Source organism: Mustela putorius, unplaced genomic scaffold (genome assembly GCF_011764305.1).
Source record: "Mustela putorius furo isolate JIRA1106 unplaced genomic scaffold, ASM1176430v1.1 tig00003937_pilon_pilon_pilon, whole genome shotgun sequence".
NCBI lineage: Eukaryota > Metazoa > Chordata > Mammalia > Carnivora > Mustelidae > Mustela > Mustela putorius.
Genome location: NW_025422082.1, coordinates 2,815,015 through 2,839,562, shown reverse-complemented (window position 1 = coordinate 2,839,562; position 24,548 = coordinate 2,815,015). Strand labels below are relative to the sequence as shown.

At 55.5% G+C, this 24,548-nt stretch overlaps 2 protein-coding genes across 5 annotated transcripts; both read left to right on the top strand.

Annotated features, from left to right (window-relative positions):
- The first annotated feature begins 232 nt into the window (after positions 1-232).
- On the top strand, positions 233-13,973 carry LGI3 (leucine rich repeat LGI family member 3). 4 transcript variants are annotated; one of them, XM_013061800.2, is made up of 11 exons: positions 233-344; positions 3,627-3,807; positions 4,892-4,965; positions 6,164-6,244; positions 7,147-7,218; positions 7,939-8,010; positions 8,357-8,428; positions 8,522-8,593; positions 9,173-9,342; positions 9,501-9,665; positions 11,752-13,973. In XM_013061800.2, the coding sequence occupies exons 1-11, from the start codon at positions 280-282 to the stop codon at positions 12,567-12,569; spliced, it is 1,842 nt and encodes a 613-aa protein (XP_012917254.1). In that variant the 5' UTR covers positions 233-279; the 3' UTR covers positions 12,570-13,973. The 4 variants fall into 4 exon arrangements, with proteins under 4 accessions (XP_012917254.1, XP_012917258.1, XP_012917259.1 ...); XM_013061804.2 differs by lacking the exons at positions 3,627-3,807; positions 4,892-4,965 and having other exon boundaries at positions 240-344; XM_013061805.2 differs by lacking the exons at positions 233-344; positions 4,892-4,965 and having other exon boundaries at positions 3,709-3,807.
- Positions 13,974-17,451: 3,478 nt separating this feature from the next.
- REEP4 (receptor accessory protein 4) lies at positions 17,452-21,226 on the top strand. Its single transcript, XM_004763307.3, has 8 exons — positions 17,452-17,988; positions 18,790-18,862; positions 19,247-19,323; positions 19,418-19,538; positions 19,962-20,075; positions 20,463-20,598; positions 20,756-20,910; positions 21,013-21,226. Exons 1-8 carry the CDS (start codon positions 17,957-17,959, stop codon positions 21,079-21,081), a joined length of 777 nt encoding a protein of 258 aa, XP_004763364.1. The 5' UTR covers positions 17,452-17,956; the 3' UTR covers positions 21,082-21,226.
- The last annotated feature ends 3,322 nt before the right edge of the window (positions 21,227-24,548 follow it).

The window sequence follows — 24,548 nt, the reverse complement described above, 5'->3', positions numbered from 1 at the left end:
CAGCTGCAAGAGCCCCTGAGGGCCCTTGGCCCTGGCACATGAGTCCTCTTGGCTTCAGCCAGAGCAGAGCTGGGTGAGCTGAGCAAACTTGCCCTTGGGCAATCTGCGCCTCTCACCGTAGGTGTCTTCCTGGCGTTGGCCGCCTTTCTTGCTGGCACCTGCCCCTGCAGTCTGTGGCTTTCCCTGGTCCTTTGCCAGGTTGAACCTCTCAGGCAGCCAGGGGTCTGAACCAGTGCGGAGTCCACTACACTTCCTAGCAGAATTTCCCCTGTCACAGGGATGAGAGTCAGGAAGGGGAGTAAAGACACAGTGCCTGCAGACCCAGGAGGCCCTGCTGGAAGCAGGTGGGTGCTTTGGCATCAGTATGGGGGTTCGCATGTGGCCATTTCTCGAAGAGCCTCACATTTTCACTTCAAGTATGCTACCTGCCTGGTCTCTTCCCACATATCTGGTATCTATCCTCCCTTGCTGGTAGCCATTCTTTTCCTAATTCTGAAAACTCCGTCCCCTCTGGCTATACATTTTTACCTACTACTGTGTGGTTTTTCAGTCTTTGCTATGGGCCTGTTTGTAAGCTAAAGGCCTTTCCCACATGCTTTTTTTCATATTTATTTTAGGCTGAATTTATCCCCAGGCCATACGCTGTTGTTTTTCCAGTCTTCTTGTGGGCTATCTTTCTCATCTGTACCACCTCCTCTTCTGGGCTGGGAACAGTCTGCTCTGTTCGGGAAGGATCATCTCAGTGTGGGGAAAATCCGACCATGAGCTCTGTAAATTTAGCGGCTCATCTGGGGGCTCTGTTCACCGGGATGTGCTCGATGACCAGAGCATCTACATCTAAACCCTCAAGTTCAGCATTACTCGCTGCATTTTTAAGCCGGTGCAGCAAAAATTCAGCACTCTTTTGAGGCCACTGGTCCTTTGTCCAGCCCACCGTTTGGCCCTGGGCACACCTACCAGCTCCACTGTTACGATGATGGAATGGCCTGCATTGCTTCTAAAAGTGACTCCTTCAGATACTTGGTGGCTTTGGGGATGTACATGCCCTTGATGACCGGTGCAGTTTTGAGTGTTCTTAAAATGAACGTGAAGATTTGAATCTCATGATGTGAATGACTTTGGTAGGTTTTCTGCATCAAGTAAACAGTGAACTATTTTCAGAGATCAAGCCGAAGGCTTTTGATAGCAGATTCCACACTTGACACTTCTCTTTTGTGCCCAGAGAGCCCAGCACAGGGCTGGGTGTGATGACTGATGGGGTCCCAATCTCTTTGTTCCTTTTTTTTTTTTTAAGATTTTATTTATTTATTTGACAGACACACAGAGAGAGAGAACACAAGCAGAGGGAGAAGCAGGCTTCCTGCTGAGCAGGGAGCCTGATGCGGGCCTGGATCCCAGGACCCTCAGATCACAACCTGAGCCAAAGGCAGACGCTTAACTGACTGAACCCCCCAGGTACCCACCAATCTCTTCATTCTTAAATCTCACCTGTTTGGTGCCACCTATAACTCTATCCCTCTGGGCTCCTCTTTTTAAACGCTTTGACCCTAAATTTCCCTCAAGAATACTCTTCACCCCATGCGATGCCCCTTCTGGACCTCCCCGCCCCTTCCAGCTCTTTCACCTCCCTCCTCAAAGCCCCGTCTATTGCTTTATTGTACTAAACCAAATCGACCCATGGCTGCATCCCTTCTCTTGCGTTCTCCTCCACTTGCTGGGCCGGGTGGTCTCTACAGTGCCTTTTCCCTTAGAACTTTCTAAGTGTCTAAGTCAGCGGCCCACCCTCACTCCTCTGGTTCCTGCTATTTTACTTCCAACACTTCACCCCAGTTCCTGTCCCTGGCCTGGGGGCTCCCTCGCACCTTGGTCCTGCCCTTCCGTCAGGAGCTAGCCCCCAGCTCTCCAGACCTGGCGAGTTGCCCCGTCCCCATGAGGACCTCCACTCCAGCAGGAGGGCCTTCAGCCTCCAGGTTGCACAACAGCATGACATCTGAGCTGAGAGTGCCTGAGAAGCTCAGGGAAGGAGAGAGGGGAGGGAAGGGAATGTTTGCTCCCACCACCCTCCTCACCCCCCACCCCACACCAACTGTGTCTTTAAATATTTGCCGAAACCTCTAGCAGCAAGTGTCCTAGGAACAGTGTGTGCTGGTGGCTGGGGCAGGGCGGGGGGATGCGGGGGGGGGGGTGGACAGTGGCGGTGTCTAGGGAGGAGGGGGAGGCGTCTTCCTCTCAAATGTGCAAATGTGTGCAGGTGCCAGATGTAGGAGACAGCTGCCTGCGGTGCCCACCCCTGCCCACCCCCAGCGCCCCTCTCCCGCCCCTGGGTTGTCCTGGCAACACTGGGATTGATTGGCTGACTCCCATGCACTGGGCCTGAGCCAGGTGGGCAGCAGGCCAGTGGGAGAGCCAAGGAGGACTGCAAGCATCTCGGGGTCCCTGCGGGCATCTCGGGGGGCCGCAGGGTCCAGCTGTGGGATTTGTCCTGATCAGGCATCGCGTGGAGGGCTTGCGGTCATCAGCTGGGGCTGAGAAAGGAGTCTCTCTTAGAGAGACGCCTCTGTTCTCCTCCCAGGTCCTCAGTCTCCCCTGCAGGCTGCCCTTAGGCTGTAATTCTCACAAGCTTTATGGTTTTTCTTTTTCTGTTTTTTTCCCTTCACTTGCTTTTGCCTGTTTGGAGGTTGGGGAAGGAAGGTTGCCCTCCAGTTTCATAATGGGAGTTCAGATGCTAGCACCTACCCCTCTGACACTGACCCAGTAGAGGTCTTTCTCTGGAAGCAAGGAGGGAGGGACCTTTAGCTGGGAGCTGTCCCCCCATTCGCCCTCCTCCCACCCCAGTTCTCTGCTCTGCTGCAGACTTCTCACATGTTGGCATTTACTTAGGCCTTTTCTCCCTCCTGGAAATCCCACCCTCAATGCCTCTCCACCTCTCTGAGTGCCATCAAGCTCCGAAGGCCAGGGAAGGGTCAATGGTCTCTGCTCTGCCACCTTGCTGACCCAGGCTGCCACGCCCCCCCACCCCCAAATCTCCGGGCCTCCTGCTGCCCTTCATTTCCTCTGCCACTTAGACCTCACTGCTGTTCTCATCAGCAATGCGGGAGCTTCTCATTGCCCTGTCTTCCTTGGGGACTGGCCCTGAGACCATGGTTTCCTGAGGCTTCTTTGTACCTGCTGCAGGGCACAGAACATGCGCACGGCCAGCACGTCACGTCATTATATGCAAGGATAAGATGGTCAGCAAGCGTGAAGGGGCTCCAGGGCACCGGTTGATAGTTCATTTCTTCTGCATATGGAGCTCTTGATGCTTCACTAGCCAGCTCTGTGACCCCGAACGAATCCATCTTTCTGCCTTTCCTTTAGTGTGTTGGGCTGTGAAATGGGACTAGTCCCCCTGTCCTGTCCCCTTCTCCAAGCTGTTGTGAGGATCCAATGACATCATCAATCCAATTGTCATGATTAACATCATCTATTTCATCCCCCAAACAGCTCTTCTCCCTAGCTGAGAATAGGGCAAAGTCTTCCCCTTTCTGTCTGTCTCTGGTCTAAATTCCTCTGGGAGAACTGTGGGTGATGGAGAGCCCTAAGGTAGCCACCCCTCCTATGTGGACCTCCTCTTTTTTCCCTTCCAGCTCCCCTGCTGCAGTGTCTGGGACAAGAATCACTCCGCCTTTGTGCGCTGGGCAGAGCTGTGCCAGGGACAGGAGGGGACGGCTGCCCAGCTGCCCAGGCCTCCCTCCCAACCCCCATTGCTTGTTGTCCCACAAGCTGGCATGCGGAGGGCTGCACGGGCATCTGGATGGGCAGTGGCAAGTGAGCATCAAAGGGACAGGGCATCCCTGGTTGAGAGAACATGGGCAGACGTAAGCTCTGACCAGAGAAGTCCCTGCTGGCAGAGGCTGGGCACAGTTGGGGACACATCTTAAACCCAGCGATCTCAGTTTCCTAGCCTGCTATGGAAAGAACACCAGACGGGCAGCCCATTCACCTGACTTCCAGGCTTCCCTGACCCTGTGTGAACTTTCAGCACAATCAGTCCCACACAGAGACCCCCAGGGAAGTAACACGGAGGAGAGCAGCAGTTCTCAAACATTTTGGTTTCAGGACCCCTTAACATTCTTTTTTTTAAAGATTTTATTTATTTATTTATTTATTTGACAGACAGAGATCACAAGTAGGCAGAGAGGCAGGAAGAGAGAGAGAGAAGAGGATGCAGGCTCCCCGCAGAGCAGAGAGCCCGATGTGGGGCTCAATCCCAGAACTCTGGGACCATGACCTGAGCCAAAGGCAGAGGCTTTAACCCACTGAGCCACCCAGGAGCCCCAGGACCCCTTAACATTCTTAAAAAAATTGGGGACCCCCAAGATCTTCTGTTTATGTGGGTTATATCTATTGATATTTACTATATTGATATTTACTGAGAAATTTAAAAGTATTAATCAATTAGTGAAAATTGCAATAATAACCCCATTCTGTTTTAACATATGTAACATAAGTCTTAAAAATGATTTTACAAAGCAAAAAAAATTAGAGATAAGAGTGTCGTTGTTTTACATTTTTGCATATCTCTTTATTTTTTTCAAGATTTATTTATTTAGAAAGAGAGAGAACATGAGCGGAGGGAGGGACAGAGGGAGAATAAGAGAATCGTCTAGTCAACTACCTCCTATGTGCTGTGCCCCACGCTGGGCTCTATCCCAGGACCCTGAAATCATGACTTGAGCAAAAATCAAGAGTCTTTGGCTACTCAGTGGACTGAGCTGTCCAGGTACCCCTTGCAAATCTCTTTAATTGCTGGCTTAGTTGAAGATACATGGTGTAGCCTCTGGAAAACTCCAGCGTACTTTTGTGAGAGTATGAAAGTTAAAAAAGTTAAATTAAGTTTTAACATTCTTAGGACAATTATTTTGATGTCAGTGACTCCCGGAAAGATTCTCCTGGACTCCCTGGACCACGCTTTGGAAAGCCCTGGTACAGAAGTATGACTCTGAACTTTGGAGTTGGGGCAGAGTGGGTTGAAATCTCTGTTCTGTCCCTTTCCTCTGGTACCACCAGCCTCACTTCTCTTATCTGTAAAAGGGGATTAGTATCATCTACCTTAAAAGGTTGGAAGGATTAAGCACGCAGAGTACACAACACACAGTAGATGTGACACCAAGCTGGTCTGCTTTCCTCTTAGTTTGGGCCTCTGTTTCCTCATTTGTGACAAAGAGCTGGCCTGGGAAACATCCAGGGCTCAACCCAGCTTCAACAGTCTGTGGTTGGGTAGGGAGAGCTGTTCCAGAATTCCACACACTTCCACTCGGACTCAGTGACAAACATTTCCCTTTTCAGCTCCCAGAGACACAAAGGCACATTCTGCTCACTGGCTCGTGGAAACACATGTGAACACAGCTACACACACATGTGGCTTAACACACTCATGAGCTCTTGTTTAGAGGATATGTCCCCTGAGAGTCACGGCAGATAGACACACAGAGGCACGGGGATCCACAATGCAGCAATGCCCCCACGAGGGGATAGGCGCCTTACGTGCAAGTGCCCGTGCAGAGGCAGAGGCAGAGGCGCACACATGCACAGTCATGCCAGCAGACGATGCTCTTGCACACCTCGCACACCTGCACTCGCGAGTGACTCTCTGGGCGCAGGACGTGCAAGCAGACGCCGGCCCCGGAGACGTCTCAAACACTCCTTTCTTGGGCTACTCCCAGCACGGGACTCCCCCAGCCACCGCGCCCCACCCCGGCCCGCCCTGCGCGCGCTCCCGCCGCAGCCCGCGTCCGCCCCCGCCCCCGCCGGTCAGCCCTAGCTCGGCTCCGGGCCCGCGCAGCTCTCCTTGCCGGCTCGCGAGAACGAGCAGGGGTGGGGACGGAACCGGCGCCCGAGGGCCGGAGGAATCCGCTTTCCGCAGCGGGCAGCCGGGCTCCTAGCTGCGGCAGCGGCAGCCGGCGGCGGTGGCCGGGAGGTGGCAGCCCGCGCTGGGTGGCGGAGAGCCGCGGGGCGGGGGCTGCGGCCGGTGGCCCGCGAGAGAGCTTGCAGGCAGCATGGCGGGGTTGCGGGCCAGGCGGGGCTCCCGGCTCTGGCTGCTGGCGCTGTCCACGCTCGGCTTCTGCCTGATGCTGCAAGTCAGTGCCAAGAGGCCCCCTAAGACGCCCCCCTGCCCGCCCAGCTGCTCCTGCACCAGGGACACCGCCTTCTGCGTCGACTCTAAGGCCGTGCCCAGGAACCTGCCCTCCGAGGTCATCTCTCTGTGAGTGTCCTGCCCTGGCTCAGGAGGTGGGGGAGCGGAGAGAGGGAGCAAGGCAAGAGCCTTCTGACAGTGGATGGGGAAAACCCCTGCTCCCCCTGCACAAAGTGTGGGGAGCAGGAGGACTCCAGGGGTCCTTAGGACTGGAGATTCAAGGCACCAGCCCTGCGGGGAGTTCTGTAGTCATGCAGGCTCAGCAGCCATGGCTGGGGAAAACAGGAGTTTAGGGCCAAGAATGAATCATCACCAGCATCAGCATCAATGAGACCTACTGTGTGCAGGGCTCTGGACACGGGGGGGAGGGGTTGTTTACAAGAGCATGTGGTCCCCTGCCTGTGATGTCACTCCGAGGGCAGACAGGCTTTTTGTAGGGGGAGGGAGGGTGGAAGCAGGGGGAGGGGTGGAAGGGACATACACCCACACAGTGCCCTGGCACTGGACCACTGCCTTGCATTGGTCTTCCATCCACTCTGGACTGGGCCAGCCAGCCTGTCCCATGCAGTAAGTGGCCTCAGGGACCAGATGGGCTGTGTGGTCCTTGAGAGCAGGAGGCTAACCACCCCCCACGCCCCATCCAGTGCCCCATCCCTCAACAGCACCTAGCACACGGTTGGCATTTGGATGATCTTGAAGGTCTGGGTAATGGAACCTTCTTTTTGGCTGACGGGGAAGCTCAGCCTGGGTTCACTGGTGCTCAGGGAGGCCGTAGGGGAGGATAGCCATGAAGAAAGGCAATGAGTTTCTGAAGGGAAAAGAAAGATAGTCCCAGGTAGGGTGCCCAGGCTGGTGAAATGGGGAGTGTCCAGGGTAAGAGTGTGGAGAAGCAGTGCCCTGTTCACCTTGGGTGCCCTTCTACCCCAGTCCCTGCGTAGTCCCCACAGTACTGACTCCAGTGTCCCCTGCAGGACGCTGGTGAATGCCGCCTTCTCAGAGATCCAGGATGGAGCATTTTCCCACCTGCCCCTGCTGCAGTTCCTGTAAGGACGCTGGACCTTGGGGAAGGGCGGGTACGGGGTGGGGCAGTGGAAGGGGAAAGATCCTGGGCGGGGGAGAGGAGAACAAGTACAGGCAGCCATTGCAGGTTAAGAGGCAGGTGTCCCTTAAAATTCTGCTGGTAAGGAAAGCCACAAAAGGTGGAGCAGCATAGTCAGGAAGGGTGCAGGGAACAGTAGTGGGGAGAAGGAAGGTGGGGGGTGCTTGTGAAAACCAGCAGTGGGTATTTGGGGCCCAATGAGGAATGGACTTGCCCCCTCTGGAGACCAAAGGAACTGGGTGCAGTAGCTGGGTTGGTGCCAGAAGATGGACACTGCAGGGGACAGGGCTCATCTTAGAGACAGTTGACCCCCGGGACCAGGATCTGAAGAAGGAGCTGAGGGTCAAAAGGGAGGGGTGTGGAAGGGTGCGGAGTTTTAACAAGGGCTGTTCCTGTTTGAAGCCCCAGTCGCAGGAGAGAGTGCTTGTGAGTTACCTCAGCTCCTTTTCAACATGGGCTACCCTCAAGCTCAACACCAGTCTGACAGGGAGTGAATGAGCTGGGGTGAGGGTGGAGACAGAGGATGGACACAGACACAGAGATAGAGAGACACACTGGGGAAGGACCCCGGGACTGTGAGGAAGCCCCAGGGTGTGGTAGCAGTCTGAGGGCTGGCACAGCGGGCACACCCTTGGAAACTCTAATCCGCTCTCTGTCTCTCCAGGTTACTCAACTCCAACAAGTTTACTCTGATTGGAGACAACGCCTTCACAGGACTGTCACACCTGCAGTACCTGTGTGTGTCAAGGAGTGGGGGAAACGGGAACCAGAAAGGAGGAGGGAGCCCCAGCCTGGGTGGGCTGAGAGGGCAGCTTGGATGAGGAAGGCTGGGGGCAATGGATAGGGAGAGCCCTTGAGTCCTCTGACTGCTGGACTCAAGCAGAAGGTCATTTCATCCATCCCTCTGCCTAAACCATCCTGTTCAGATGCCCTGTCACCACAGTCTTCATTCATGTCACCAGAATCAGAATGGAAGCCTGCCTTAGGACCACGGGCAGGAATCTAGCTGGGGCGGAGAGAAGTAGCTGATTGGGGGTCTGGGATACTGAGTGGCATCTACAACAAATTCTCATTGTCTCCAGCTTCATTGAGAACAACGACATCTGGGCACTATCCAAGTTTACCTTCAGAGGACTCAAGTCTTTGACACACCTGTGAGTACATCACGGACACACACACGGGACCAAAGCCTCGCATCTCCTGTGGTCTTTGGCCTCAGTTAGGTGACCCAGGGGTCTCTCTTGCAGATCGCTGGCCAACAATAACTTGCAGACACTGCCTCGAGACATCTTCCGGCCCCTGGATATCCTTAGTGACTTGTAAGTCTGAGCCCTACCACTTTCGACAATGGCACAGAGGGGCACGTCCCTGGAGAAGACCATAAGTTCTTGAGAGCCTGGGAGGGCTTGGGTTTGGGGATGTCTCCTGGAAGGTTACATGGATACAGTGTGTATGTATATGCTTCTTAAACAAGCGCTTTTAAAACATATGTTTGATTTGATCATACATTAATGCCCTATTGTATAGCCACAATAATCAGTCAGTATTTACACAAGAAAAAAAGCAACAACCCGGGATTGTGGAAGGTCTGAAGGAACTGAGACGCAACATAGTGGTGCAGGTTACACACTGCAAAAGGGCACCTCACCCAGGAGGCCAGCAGGGACTGAAACTCAGCCCCGGCTCCGCTGGCCAAACCCATGTCCATGGGGGTGCATCTAGCCCAAGGGGTACTTCTCTCTAATCTGTGCAAAGATGCCATGTGAGCAGCGGCAACCTTGATTATACCCACTTGCAAAAGCCCAGAGAGCCCCTGGGTGGGAGATGTGGGGGCGGGGGCGCAGAGCCACTGGGAGCCTGCTCCTCTCTGTGTTCCCTCTGTCACCCTCGCAATCCAGGGACCTGCGGGGCAACTCGCTCAACTGCGACTGCAAGGTCAAGTGGCTTGTGGAGTGGCTGGCGCACACCAACACCACTGTGGCTCCCATTTACTGTGCCAGCCCGCCCCGCTTCCAGGAGCACAAGGTGCAGGACTTGCCACTGCGAGAGTTTGACTGCATTACCACCGGTAGGAGGTGCCCCCCTCCCCCCACCGCAGGTCTCCCCGGGGTGCTCACAGGCACTGCCAGAAGCAACCCCAGCCTCCACCATCCTGGTCCAGCAGCACTTAACCCCCAACAAGCTCTTAGCCTTCTTCTTCCCACCACTCACCTCTCATCCCTACAGATTTTGTGCTGTACCAGACCCTGTCCTTCCCAGCGGTGTCAGCCGAGCCCTTCCTTTACTCCAGCGACCTCTACTTGGCTCTGGCCCAGCCAGGTGCCAGCGCTTGCACTGTCCTCAAGTGGGACTATGTGGAACGGCAGCTTCGAGATTATGATAGAATACCAGGTACCTACCCCAAGCTGGTTTTGGTGGCCCACATTTAAAGGGGTGGAGAGGCGCTGGGCTCCATTGTTCCTCTTCACTGAATACCTACAGGTAGAGGCATAGATGAGACATGGTCTCTGCTCATAATAACTTTCCAGTCTTTGGGGAGAGGCCAATACATACACAGATAACATCCATATAATAGGTGGGTATGAGGAAGGAGATATGAATATGATGTTCTAGGACCACAAAGGAGAAGTGTACCCTGGGCAATCAAGGAGGGCTTCCTGGTGGAGGGGATGCCTGACTTGAGCCTTGAAGGGTGAAGGAAAGTCAGAGGTGATGCCCAAGTGCCTGGCTTGAGTAACTGGTTGGTTCCAGTGAACGAAGAAGGAGATAGGAGTGGCTAGTGAGCTCAGTTTGGGATCCACTGAATTTGAGCTGAGTCTAGAAGGCTGAGGGAGACTTAGCTCAGAGAAAAAATGTGGCAGGGGTATTCTGGCAGCAAGAACAGTATGAGCAAATTCAAGAAAGTGTGCAACAGTTTAGTGCATGAGTGCGTGCACGTGTAAACCATAAGGAGCTCATGTGACTACAGCATAAGTTTCAAGGTGGAAAGAGGCAGATGAAACCCAAGAGACATGAGGACCAGGTCATGGACAGGTTTTGAGCAGAGTGTATGAAACAAACCACCTGGTATTTTAGAACAGTTTCTCTGTATGCCATGTGGAGAGTGGCTTGGCATGGGGCAAGACATGTGGGCACATCCTTAGGGGGATAGGCAGGAGTTTGGACTGGGGCAACAGTAGTGGGGATGGAGAGAGAGAGATTTAGGATGGAGGAGTGAACTGACACAAGAGGAAACAAAATTTAAATTACCCTGTATCTCTGAAGGAATCTGAAGTCTTTATAAAAAAGATACCCTTCCCCCAAAAGAAGGATCCAGGGCCAGATGGTCTCCCTGGTAAATTCTAGAAAATGTTTACAGAAGGAATAACAGCAATCCCACACAAACTTAGAAAGCAGAAGGGAAGGGCTGACAGGACTTGGGACTGATTGGCTGTGGGTGAGTGAGGGACAGGGAGGTGTTGGGGATGGCTCCAGGCTTCTGGAGGCGGCAACTGGGTGGAGCCGTGGAGAACATAGAGGAGGAAGAGCAGGAACAGGTTTGAGGGTAGATGTGTGCCCAGTCATGGCCAGCTGGATTTTGAGGTGCTCTTGGGTATGTGGGCATGGATGGTCTGAACTTGGGAGCTGGGGAGTCATGAATATCTGGGCAGGTGGAACAAGGCTGTCGAAGGGATTTGCGGTGACTGCCAGAGGCCTGGGGTTCAGCATGGGCTTTCTTCAGGGGGAGGGATGGGGAGGAGGAGGGTGCATAAAGCCCCGCTGGGAAGGAGGAGACTTGATAAACAGAGACACCAGGACAGGTGAAGAGTGTGGCCCTGTGTGCTTCACGTGCTTGAGAAGAGGTCAGATCGATCTGGTTGTTGAACAGAAGGAGGTTCGTGCAGACATCCTCGTACCTAACAGCCCTTGCAAAAGTGGGAATTCTTAGGATAATGTGTTTTCGTACACAACTATCCAAACATCAAAGTGTCATGGTGTGACCTTGGCTCTATGACCTGGCTGTGGATGGGCTCAGTCTCTTCTTCCTTCCACTGCCTGGCATCTGGCCAGCCAGGGAACTTTGGGTGTCACTTAGACTTTGAGCCTGCTCCTGTCAATGTTAAATGGGCAAAATAACAGGATCCATTTCTGATGATCAGTTGTTCACACTCAGCCCAGGGGCTTCACACAATAAACATTCCATAATCAATATTATAGGTAAACACCCGGTCAATACGTAAGGACACCTGTTTTGTGCTCCATGTCAGCTGATGTTTTAACCCTGGGGGCAAGAGTGGAGGGAGAGTGATGCTGAGAGTCACATGATCAGCTGGGAAAAGCCTGTGAAGTTCGGTGGGAGGGCCACTGTCCCCGAGAGCCAGGGTTCTGGGCCAGGGTCGGAGGGGAGTGATCCCCCCTCTTCCAACGGCATGGCATGGGGTGGGGGCCTGCAGGGCTGCCTGACCCTGCCTGAGGCTGCTTCTCTCCCTCCCCGCAGCCCCTTCTGCCGTGCACTGCAAGCCAATGGTGGTGGACAGCCAGCTGTACATGGTTGTGGCCCAGCTGTTTGGGGGCTCTTATATTTACCACTGGGACCCCAACACCACACGCTTCACCAAGCTGCAGGACATCGACCCACAGCGCGTGCGCAAGCCCAACGACCTCGAGGCTTTCCGCATTGATGGTGACTGGTACTTTGCCGTGGCTGACAGCTCCAAGGCGGGTGCCACCAGCCTCTACCGCTGGCACCAGAACGGCTTCTATTCCCACCAGGCCCTGCATGCCTGGCACCGTGACACTGACCTGGAGTTCGTGGATGGCGAGGGCAAGCCACGGTTGATTGTATCTAGCAGCTCCCAGGCACCTGTCATCTACCAGTGGAGTCGCACCCAGAAGCAGTTTGTGGCCCAGGGCGAGGTGACCCAGGTGCCCGACGCCCAGGCCGTGAAACACTTCCGTGCCGGTCGCGACAGCTACCTGTGTCTCAGCCGCTATATCGGCGACTCCAAGATCCTGCGCTGGGAGGGCACCCGCTTCTCTGAAGTGCAGGCCCTGCCTTCCAGGGGCTCCCTGGCCATGCAGCCCTTCCTGGTGGGCGGCCGCCGCTACCTGGCGCTGGGGAGTGACTTCTCCTTCACGCAGATCTACCAGTGGGACGAGGGTCGCCAGAAGTTCGTGCGGTTCCAGGAGCTGGCTGTGCAGGCCCCTCGGGCCTTCTGCTACATGCCTGCTGGTGACGCCCAGCTGCTCCTGGCCCCCAGCTTCAAGGGACAGACGCTCGTGTACCGACACATCGTGGTGGATCTTAGTGCCTAGAGGGAGCCCGGCTTCTGGGTCTGGGTGGCTGCGGGAGGCTGAAGGGAAGTCTCTCTGTGAGCAGCACGTGTGCCTGCACATATGAAGACACGTGTAACCAACCTGTGTACACGGCCTCATGGACACCCCCCCCCCCGCGCGTCCTCCCTCCCACCCCCACCCATGAGCATGGATACACACTGTGGGTGGGCCCAGGGGAGCCACTCACCATAGTTGTCATCAGCATGGAGACCTGGAGATGTGCCAGGCAACTCAGCAGCCCTGTGCCTCTCCTGTGTGGACATTGGTAGCCCCAAGACTCTGTCCCCCTTGATCTGCTGCTTTCTCTGGGCTCTGGCCCCAGGGGAGGGGCATGGGGGAGCAGAACCACCCGTCCCATTTTTCAGCTTAGCTTTCCTACTCTGGTCTTTCCTGTTGGTGCTCCAGGGCTCTGTTTACCTGCTCACATCCGTACTGCAGCCTGGGGCCGCAGCCTCCATGCTGCGGGCCTCAGTCCCTTGCACTATGCTCCTTTGGCATGCACACGCAGACGCTGATGGACACCCTCAGTTTACACACATGCGCCTGCTAATTCTCCCACTTCTGTGTGCACACATGCAGATGCAGGGCGGCCTAAAGAGGCTCTCCTTCATCAACTTGGCTCTCTTCTTGGAGGAGGCACATGGTCCCTGCGCTCCTCGGCTCACTCATCCCTTATGTGCCCACCCTGTAGCTGATAAGGACGGGAATAGTGGTGCCAGTCTCTGGGCACCAGCTTGATCTGGGGGCTTTGCCCCTCTGCCCAAATCAATAACAAAGCAGACCCTGAGCTCTTCTTAGGGTTCTCTCTGTTCTGCCTGGAGTTTCCTGCTCTGATCTTGAATCCAGCTCACCTGGGGATGGGAGACCACCCAGATAAAAGCGTTTCAGCTTTTCTTCACTGTGGCTGCCCCAGCTTTCTGACCACCCCCTGGTTGAACCCCACCTTTGGGATGTGGACATTGAGCTGTGTAGGCTCTGTAAGGTGGGTCCCAACGCTGGCCCGAACCAGGGCCCCCGGCAAGCACCCTAGCCAACTGGGCCAGTGCCAAGAGTGGAGGAGGGCTAGAGAGCATCCTGGGGATCCCAGGGCCTCTCCAATCCACAGAGGCAGGCCCCAGGAGCATTGTGTCTTAGTGTGAGCTGAGGGGTGGAGGGGGGTGAGGGTCCGTAGAGGCAGGACCTGGGAGCCAAGCTTCTGCTGCCCTCTGCTGTAGTCTGGGAATAGGCAGCTCGGAGCTGCAAGGCCGGCGGAGAAGGCATGGGGTGAGGTGGGCAGAATTCCCTGTGCCCAGACTCTGTGAAGGCCCACTGATGGTGGACGCCCAGGGGCACTTGGGGGCAATGTCGTGACTTCACTGCTGCAAATAAAAATGTCCCACCCCATTGTTGGCTCTCACGTGTCCAATGGCTACTGTTGGAGGTGGCTGTTTCTCTCAGAACAGAGCCAGGGCTGTGTTCTCTGTCCCTACTGTCTTCAGGGGGCAGTAGCCTTCAGAACCCCCTCTTCCTTGCTCTCTTTCAGAGGAGAAAGTGGGCACCCCACAGTCAGCTTGTGCTGGGGTCAGGAATTCATGATGATGATGACATTCAAATGTGGGTCAAGTGTGACTAGTCTCTAACACCTGGGGCTGACTCATGGCCCAAGTGTTTCTTCCTGGAGATCACAGACTTGGGGCCCATGGAGACTGGAGTCTGTCCTTCCATCAGGTCAACTCCAACTAACAAGGCCAAAGACAAGCTCAGCAGTCCCTCTCCATTCTGTTCCATTGCATCCAGCTCTTGCCTGAGGTGGGAGTTTTCAAGCAAGTGCGCTGATTTCCCTGGCCCTGGGTTTCTCCTCTGTCAAGTAGATACTAAAACTTAGTCTATCAGTTCTTGATCCTGCCACTTAGCGGCAAGGGCAGCCTCAACATGTCATTGAGTCTATTTGTATCTCTGTTTTTATCATCGATGAAATGTGGATAATCAAAATACCTGGCTGACAGAGTTAGTATGAGATCTAGATGCATGAAATATATGATACATTCATACCTGGAAAGCCGTTGGAATAATGTGTCTGACACAGCACTGTGACTTGTCTTTAGGACTCTAGTCTTTAGGACTCTAGGAGATGCCGAACGGGCTCAGAGAAGGGTGCTTGCTGGGAAAGGAGGAGGTTGATCTTTGGGGAGAACTCTGTCTGCAGACTAGGGCTCCTCACCCATCAGTCTCAGAGACCCTGGCCCTCTGTCTCTCCTCTAGTGTCAGGTGCACCCCCAAGCTTGCCCCTGAACACCCCCTCACCATGGGGAACCTCATGGGTGCTGTGTCTGGGCTTCCACCTCTTCAAACCACGTTCATGTGCTCTTGGCTTAGCAGATGTCCCTCAGGCCCCCCAGCCACACTGTCCTGGGAATTCCTGTCCTGCTTCTTCAAATGGGGAATGGACCCTCATGCTGGGCCAGGAAGAAGTTGCCGGGGGAAGTAGGTTGAGTGTCCCAGACACGTTGGTACTCTGTTGCCAGGTAAAAAGATAAACATTTTGTCACTCCCCCGGAACTCCCTCCAGGGTGGGAGACCCTACTACCCTTGAGTGCCCAGCTTTCTGTACATGGGGAATGCGGCCTAATGTATGCCTGCCTGGCCACCTGCCCTGGGGGTCATCAGCGTGTCCAGAGAGTTGCCTAGCAACCCAGGGTAGCTGGGTGACTGTGTCAACATCTCACGACCAAAGGCGATGAGAAACAGAGTCCACTCACTCTACACCCCTCAGCTGCACACCCCTCCATGTTGAGCCCTGCTCTCAGGAGCAGACCTCTGCTGTCCCTTAGATTCCCTAAGCGCATTGTCTCCATGTGAGAGACCTTCCCTGTGGGGATGGTCTTTTTTTTTTTTAAAAGATTTTATTTATTTATTTGACAGACAGAGATCACAAGTAGGCAGAGAAGCAGGCATGGAGAGAGAAGGGGAATAGACTCCCTGCTGAGCAGAGAGCCAGATGCAGGGCTTGATCTCAGGACCCTGGGATCCCAAGACCCTGGGATCATGACCTGAGCCAAAGGCAGAGGCTTTAACCCACTGAGCCACCCAGGAGCACCCCGTGGAGATGGTCTTAAAGAGGGCCCAGGAGAGCTCTTCGCCAGCAAGTGGGGGTAGGTGCTGGGGTCAGGTGACTCTGGAAGGCAGCCAGGGAGGAGGTGGCTGTGCAGCAGGTACCAAAGGACCAGAGGTGCGCACACACACCCCGTCAGCCCAAGCACACTCACCTCCTGAGGATCGGGGCTTCCTTCCCTCTTCTGCAACCCCCTGCTCCTCCTGAGCTGTCCCCCAGGAGTCGTCACATCCTTCTGCTCCCAGGAGACAAGGAATGTGTCTCCTCAATTAAGCTCAACATTCATCTCGATCACATGTTTGGGCCTAGAGATGGGTGGTGGGACTTTGGCCCTTGCAGTCTCTTGTTTTTCCAACATAAGGTAGGAGTGAGGCCTAGTGTGAGGGGATGGTTAGATGGGAAGAGGGAGGCCTCAGGGCAGTTTCTCCTGTGGGTCGGTTTCACTGCTAGCTCAACACCACCAATAAAATGGATGATAGTAATTAAGACTACATCATTACCTGGTGTTTATTTATTCCCAGGAAGCCTCCTTTCCCTGGCCCCCATCATTACCTATGCCATCCTTTCCATAGATGATGGGTGTTAACTATGGCTCTAATAAAAATTAATAACTGTTCAAGTTTCCCATCCGCATGGCTCAGGGTAACTCTGCTGTCTCCTTCACCTCAGCCCTGTGAAACAGAGGGGGTGGCTGCCCAGGGTGGAGAGGTATGGTCCCTATTGTCAGAGGGAGGATCGGGGCACTATGCAGAAGAGAGAACAAAGAATGCAATCCTAGTATAAAGTTCTAGAAGCAACAAAGCTTGCCTTCTCCTTCAAGCCTCCCACTTTCTTTCCCTTATACCCCTGCCCCTAGAGGAGCTTCTCTGTTCCCTCTCCCCTTCCTGGGCTGTGCTCAGAAGACTGATCAAGTGGAGCATTCACTCATCATCCAGTAACCAATGCCACAGAGAGAACCTATTTCCTAAATGGTAAAAACAAAAAAACAAACAAACAAACAAACAAAAAAAAGGTTGGAGGGGATCTTCATAAGGGTCAAGACCTTGCACACAAAAATTAGCTACAAAGTGGCAATTGTTGATATGATTCAGCTCTCAGGGATGTTTGTGTTCTTGACTCACAAGGAATAGAACTTCAAATTTCTGGTGAAAAAGGCATGGGTGGGGGAGTGGGGGCAGGGGACTCTGTCTGGAATCTCTCAAATCATCATGGTCAGCCCACCCAAATAGGTGGGCTCTAGAGAGGTATCGCAGAGAGAAGTCAACTCTGAAACCCACTCTTCAGGGTGACTCCGGGGAGAGGGCAGGGGGTGGGGCCCGGTGATGAGTCCCTCAGATTCCCTCTCCTACTTCTTCTCGCTTTCGTCCTAGGTCAACTCAGTGTCTTCGGGGCGCTTAAGCATCTCCTGACCCAGGGCTGCAAGACCTGGATCTGTTGGCGCTCAGCCATGCCTCCTCCCACTTGTCTGTGAGCCTGGAAGTGGGGCACTGCACCCATCCCATGCCTTTTCCCATTTTACAGAAGGGAAAGACAAGGCAAAAGGGGGAAGCCAGGGAAGAGTCGCGAGAACTCTGGACTCCAGGTTTCCTTCGTTTCCTTTTCCCCACCTTTTTTGCTGCCGTTTCCCACCCCCTAATCTTTCCAATTAGGGCGGCCGCTCACCTACTGGGCCTCATCCACGAGTAGGAGGCGCATTGCCCCTTTAAGGGGGCAGGCCGCTGGCTTCCTTGACCTTGCCCCGCCCCCTCCGGAGCCTCGCTGCGCCTGCGCTAAGCGCCGGAGCCCTGGGGTTGGGCAGAACCTAGTTCCGTGCAACTTTCAAGTGAGTTGCAAACTCCGCCCCGAGGCCGCTACCCGTGGCAGGGCCCGCTGAGACCGCGGGGACCCGAACGAGAGAAGGCCGTGACCGCCACCCGCGGCCCGGGACCCGCAGCAGCGCCACGGCGAGAGCCGAACACCTGGTTCCCCGCAGCAGGAAGTGCGGGGCTGAGCCGTAACTGCCCCAGGAGCGCCGCGGGGCGAAAGAACGCACCCGCCCTTACCGGCTCCCAAGTCGGTTTTCCGAGCTCCGGCCTCCTCGCTTCAGCCCACGGGTCTCCCCACTCTTCAGGCTCCGCGCACTGCTGAGTGGGGGGGTGGCGGGCTCACCTCAGCCAAGGGGCAGCCCGAGCGCCCCTCTGGTTCCTGCACTTCCACTAATTACCCCATCCCAGCCCCGCGTGAGCGTCCCTCTGGTCATCTTGCGGAGGTTCCCCCTTCGTGCCGAGGCTGCAGGATGGTGTCCTGGATACTCTGTCGCCTGGTGGTGTGAGTATGGCTGCTTTCAGACTTCCTCTATCCCCAGGAGCCAGAGCGCTCCTGAGGTGGAAGATTGATGGGAACCTCTGGTGGGAGAGGGGGCACAGCGCCCTCAACTCTCACCACAAGGGTTAACGGACCTGCGGGCACGCACGTGCCACCCGGCACCCTCGCTTGTCCTCCATCCCCAAAGTCTCCTTGGCTCCTGGCGACCCCTCCCGCAGTCACACACACTGCAGACAGGGCTGTGGGACCGAGGCCCTCACACCGGACTGGCAGCCCCTTAGCAAACGCAAAGTGTTGTGGCACCTTGTGGGTGGAGATTCCAGGTGCCTGCTTCCCATCTGAGCAGTCACATGACTCACTGCCCTGGCCTCTACCTCCCCACTCTGTCCTCCTCTCACCTTTTAGTATTCCAGCACCTGGCTCCTATATTCCTGCCTGCAGCCTGGCAGTGCCAGGTCTGGTGGCTCTGGGCCTGATTGCATGCCCATGGGAGGGGACGGCCTGGTGCTCTCACCAGCTCTGAAGCCTGCCTCCCACCCACCTGTGTGTGGCTATGTGTGCTCCCACTCCATCATGCACCCATAGGGCACCCGTGCAGGCCTGGGCAGGCTTGGGGTGTTTGTAAACAGCAGGGTGGGGAGGTGGCCTTCAGGGCACTGACTCAGGCACAGGTTGTGCAAGCCAAGCAGGAAGAACGGGGTAGGCCCTTGCCACTGCACACCTATGAGGGAGGTGGCCATCTGGTGGGGGGCAGGAGGACATGATGGCCCTCATCCTCCCACTCTTTTTTACCGGCTCTTCTAGGTTGGTGTTTGGGATGCTGTACCCAGCGTATGCTTCCTACAAGGCTGTGAAGACCAAAAACATTCGTGAATATGTGAGTGTGGTTGTGGGCAGGAGGGTTTGGTGTAGACTGGGTGGGACGACAGCCTTAGGGGTATGGTAGGACTCGGCAAGGTGGGGAGGTTCGGAACTGGCCTCCCTTTCTTCCAGGGGCATAAGCAGATGGGATAGCCTGAGCAGAGTGGGTGCGGTTGGACAGCAGGCTGTGGAGGATGCCTGTGCAGGATCATATGGGTGAAGCTTCTGGGGGGGTTGGGCAGAGAGACGGGTGGGAGTTTCTCAGAGACAGCTCTCTGGGGCCGGCCAGGAGCCGGGAGAATGCAGCAGCACAGGCTCTCTGGAATCTCGGGTCAGCTTGGGACAGGGGAGTTGGCTGTGCGGGCTCAGCTATTGGCCTCTGACCGCCACCCACCCCCAGGTCCGGTGGATGATGTACTGGATAGTCTTTGCACTGTTCATGGCGGTGGAGACCTTCACGGACATCTTTATTTCCTGGTATGCATGCAAAAGGTCTATGGGCAGTGGGGAGGTGAAAGGCCACTCTCAGCCTGGACCCCTGGCTGACCGTGCCCACCCTTCCCTTTAATAGGTTCCCTTTCTACTATGAGATCAAGATGGCCTTTGTACTGTGGCTGTTGTCACCTTACACCAGAGGGGCCAGCCTGCTTTACCGCAAGTTTGTCCACCCGTCCTTGTCCCGTCATGAGAAGGTACTTCATGGGAGTTGAGTAGGGAAACATAGGGGTGGGTGTGAAAAAGAGGGCCCTAGACTTGGGGTTCCGGATACTAGGTGATAATCTGGGTTCTAATCTGGGTCCTGCTGCTGTTGAGCTGTGGGACTGACCTTGACATAAACTAGTCTTCTTTTTCTCATGATAAAGGCAAGCACACGGGAATGACCATTCGAGGCTGTGAAACACCAGCTTGAAGTTGTTTTGGGGATGGTGGGAGGAGGCTGTGTGTGGTCACTCACAGAGGTGTGGAAATGGGTGGGTGGGGAGCTCTTGGTGTGGCTGCAGGGGCCCTGGTGGGTGGGGATGGGCAGGGAGACACGGTGCGCAGCAGAGGAGTGACTCAACTGTCCAGCTGAGCTCACCTGTCCCAACTGCCCCCCTCTTTCCTGTCTTCCACAGGAGATTGACACCTGTATTGTGCAGGCCAAGGAGCGCAGCTATGAGACGGTGCTCAGCTTTGGGAAACGGGGCCTCAACATTGCTGCTTCAGCCGCTGTGCAGGCTGCCACCAAGGTGCCCTGGGCCCCAGCCCTCCAGCAGCACCCCCACCCCCAGTGCCTTTTGGAGGGGTACAGCTCTCTGTCAGGGAGCCAAGAGAGAGCACCTGACCATACCAGGGAACAGGGTGAGGGGTGACAGGTGGGGTGTTGGCAGGAGGACGAGCTGGAAGTTCAGACTTCTGGCTGGGACAGTGACCATGAGCGCTTGTTCCTGCTCTCTGGACCTTCATTTCCTGTTGGTGTTGCAAAGGCATGGGGCTAGAAGGTTACTGAGCTCCTTTCAGTTCCTTGGCCTGGGCCCCTTCACCTCCCTGAGCAGCTGTGCTGGCTCAGACCCCTTTCTGTTAGGATCCCCAACCCCATCCCTCCAGGTGACATGGTGGCTCCCCGTCCCCTGCAGAGTCAGGGTGCACTGGCCGGAAGGCTGCGGAGCTTCTCCATGCAGGATCTGCGCTCCATCCCCGATGACCCTGCTCCCACCTACCAGGATCCCCTCTACCTGGAGGACCAAGTCCCTTGCCACAGGCCACCCATTGGTGAGTGGGAGAGCGATCTGGAGCTGTTTGTTCTCAGGGGGCTGATGCTTCCATGCAAGCCATGGCTTCCCCAGGGGTTCGAAGAAGGCCCTGGCTTGGCCTTCCCACTATGGAAATGCCCAGCTTTGCCTCCCCGGCCTTCCCCTCCTCAATACAGGGTACCGGGCAGGGGGCCTGCAGGACAGTGACACCGACGATGAATGTTGGTCAGATACCGAGGTAGTCCCCCAGCCACCTGCCCGGCCCCGAGAGAGACCTCTGAGCCGCAGCCAAAGCCTGCGTGTGGTCAAGAGGAAGCCGCCCATGCGGGAGGTCAGTGGCAAGGGAGGCATGAGGGAAGTGGGAGGGAGGTGTGCTACTCAGGTACCCAGGGCCTAGACATTCTCAGGTTGTACCTGCTCCCTCCCCACCCAGGGTACCACCTCGCGCTCCCTGAAGGTTCGGACAAGGAAGAAGACCATCTCTTCGGACATGAACAGCTAGGGTCTGTGGAGCCTGGTCCAGTCTTACCTCTCCTGCCTTATGAGCCTCGGGGCCGTTTGGAGGAGACCTCTGGTGGCACGTCTGATCTGTCTAAGGCAGCTGCTCAGGCTCTGTCCTCCTGGCTCCCACGCTGCTGGGACCATACACAGGGCTATACCTGTAATATACCAAAGTGGGCTGTGCCCAGGATTCTATTTATTGCCTTTTTCCTCCTTCTCCCCTCCTGGGTGTGTGGGACCAGAGCCCTTCCCAAACCTCTCCAAATGAAACCAAAAGTCCACCCAGCCATGTTCATTCCTTCCTGTCCTTCAAAGTACTTGACAGCCTCCTTCAAGGCCCTGTGTATGTGTGTCCTGGTTGTGTGTCTTGTGTTGCTGAATGTGGTCAGGTTTATGCACGTTTTGGTAAATAAACACAAAAAAGTGTTCTGCGTGTCCTGGTTTGTATTCCTGGTGCTCACAATACACATTATTAGACAGCCTGCTATAGGCCAGTCCCAGTCCTAGGATGGATGAAAGGACAGACAGACTGCCAGAAGGGCCCAGTCTCCTGGGGGAGGGAACCATTGATGTATAGTTGTGATGTGGCGAGTACTGTCACCAGAGGCTCTTGGAGACCTCTGAGAACACAGATGGGGGAGTGGGGTAGGAGGGAAGACACCCCTGAGACCGTTCAGAGCCCAAGACTAGAGTCAGAAGGAGATGGAGTTGGACCTTGATGGGAAGTAGAAGCCAGTGGGAACAGAGGTGTGGAGGGAACACGGGCAGCACAGTAATCTCCTGGGGATTAGCTGGAGCTGTAAACAGATTAGGCCGGAGGAGGCCACCTTCCTCCATGGGCCCATGGGGGTCTCTAGGCAGCTGTAGGGGCCCTGAGTTCCTGTAAACACCCAGGTTGGCCTTGGGAGCATTGCACCTCTTCAGAGTGGCCGCGAGAGGGCAGCAGCTGCCAGGGTCTGGGCTGCCCCTAGCTTCCAGGTCAAGGAGGGTGGGGTTGAGAGGCGGGCCAGAGCCCTGCCCCAGAGGGACCTGGCCGCTGGCTGGCTGGCTGGCTGGCTGGCTGGCTCTGGAGAGATGATGCAGAATTCTGGCCTGGCCTCCAAGGGCCCTCTCTGCTGTTCCTTCCTGTTGTTTGCGGTCCTTGGTCCTGTCTGCCCCATCCCCGGAGTCTCCCCTGTTCTGAGATCCAGGCTCTTTGCCAGAGCGAACTCTATGTCATCCCTGACTCTAATCCCTGAGATAGCCCGGGCTGGCTTCGCCCCCTCCTGACCCTGGGTGCTAGTCTCACCGCAGTGTCCCACATCTGTTCCCCTCAGCCACTCGTGCCTGCTCTTCTTCCCACTTTTGATGAAGCAAAGAGGTGGGTGGGAAGAGGGGAAATGTGTGTGTGGGGGGGTAACCCTGAGTGACCTGAGGAGTGTGGATTAACTCTTGGTGTGGGGATTATCTGGGTTTTATTTCGGGAAGGCACGTAATCGGCTGGGGTGGTTTAGCTCCTCACATACTGATGTTCAATGACTTCCTATCTAGGCATTCCCTTGCATCATGGTGTTGCCTCATCTCTGCATGTATCCATTCAAAAAGTCTCTGGTGCGTCTCTCCCAGGTGCCAGGCCTGTTTCGAGACACTCAAGATGCAGAGTCTAGGAATGGCTAGCACTGAGGACGTGACTACCCAGCCCTGCTCTGAGCCCCTAACATACATGTGCTGAATCTTCCCCACAACCTCCTGAGGCAGGTACAATGATCACAGCGCCCCTTTACAAATGGGGGGACAGGCACCGAGAGGACACGTCATCTGCCTGAGGTTACACAACTGAAACTAATAAATGGCAGAACTCATCTTGGAACCAGGCAGTGTGGCCCCAGAGTCGGTGTGCTTCCCCACAGCGCAGGGTGAGATGAGGCAAAGACAGGGAGATGGACCCATGTGGAACATCGGTCTCGTGCCTGGCCTTGCCCTGGGCATTTTTAGACATGGTCTCCTTAAATCCTCCCAGTGAGCCTGTGGGTAGGGCTTTGACCCATTTCTCAGACAGAAAGACGGAGACTCGGAGAGGTGAAACAACTTGTCCCGGGTCATGTTGCCTGCGCGTGGGGGTCCTGTCTCATGAGGCAGGATGGCCCAGAAGTTGCTGTGGCAGACCTGGAAAGGCGGGACCCAGCCCCCGGCACTGGGGGTGCACAACAGAGGAGTGTGCAGTGACTGGGCAAATGAGACATAGGCTCAGAGGAAGGGGCACTGGGGGAGGCCTGAAGCTATGGGGGTGTTGAGGGAGCTGGAGTTTCCCCTGCCTTCATTCCTATAATGGGCTTTAGAATGGACAGCAGAGTCCCCTGGGCCCCTGAGGAGAAATAGTGACTTTGCTCAGGTGCAAGATCTTCGTGTTATGCCCACCCCTGGCCTCCTTGCTAGCCCGGCTGCCCCACAACTCCTGACTTTTCCGACCCCTGAGTGCTCCCGTTCATCCGCTCATCCAGCTCGGCCCCGGAGCTTTCTTTGTAGCAGCGGTATGAATCTCCCGGCCTCTGAATAGCCTTTCTTTCCCAGCCCCCACAGTCTTCCTTACAGACCTGCTTTCTCCAGGAAGCCTTCCCTGACTTGCCAGCCCCTCCTCAAACTCCCAGGTCTCCTATCTCTGGCCTGCTCCCCGGTCCTGGGTACACTGTGGGCTGTGTTGGTGCACGCATCGCCCTTCCCCTCCCTCCCGACAGGCCTCCTCTAAACCTTGCTTTGTATTTGCCCCCTTGTCCATCGGACTGTCTCATAGCTCCATGCTGTTCCCCTGACCCAATCTTCCTCTTCCACCCAACTCTCTGTCCTATTCCTGTTTGCCCTGTGCTCCCTCCCCACTCAGACACCGCCTGTCCCAGGAAGCCCTTGGCCAGCATGCCCCCTGCCTCCTGGGGGTTGGTGGCTTGTCCAGACCACACCATATCTATTCTTACACGGACTTCTGTGTTGCCTTGAGCACTTCAGATTGTCTGCCTGTTCATGCGACTTCGTAAAGCACAGACTTGCTGTGCTGCACACTTTGTATCCCAGGCTGGAACAAATGGTGGTTTAGTCAAAGGGAAATACTGTCATACGTGTGTGTCTCAGTGGTGAAGGCCCACTTATTCCCTGGCCTGCCAGCTTGAGTGTTACCTGCTCTGGGAAGCTCCCCCCACTTCCCAGGTGGCACTAGAAGCACCTTGTCCTCTTCTGTAAACATGCCACCTCCAGGAGTCACACCGTGGTGCCCTGCGCTGGGCCGGACATGTCAGAGGCCCCCGAGACTGCTGGTACAAGAACAAACGCACTGAGTGACTATATAAGGTCCTCGAGGGCAGAGATGGCCTTGTGCTTTCATCTTTGCCCACTCTTTCTCCTCGGTGCCGGTCACAGAGCCTTGAAAATGGCAGGTTCTCTAGAACACACATTTGCCAAATGGCTGCTGCAAGTTACGTGGGTTCTGAGACATGCAGA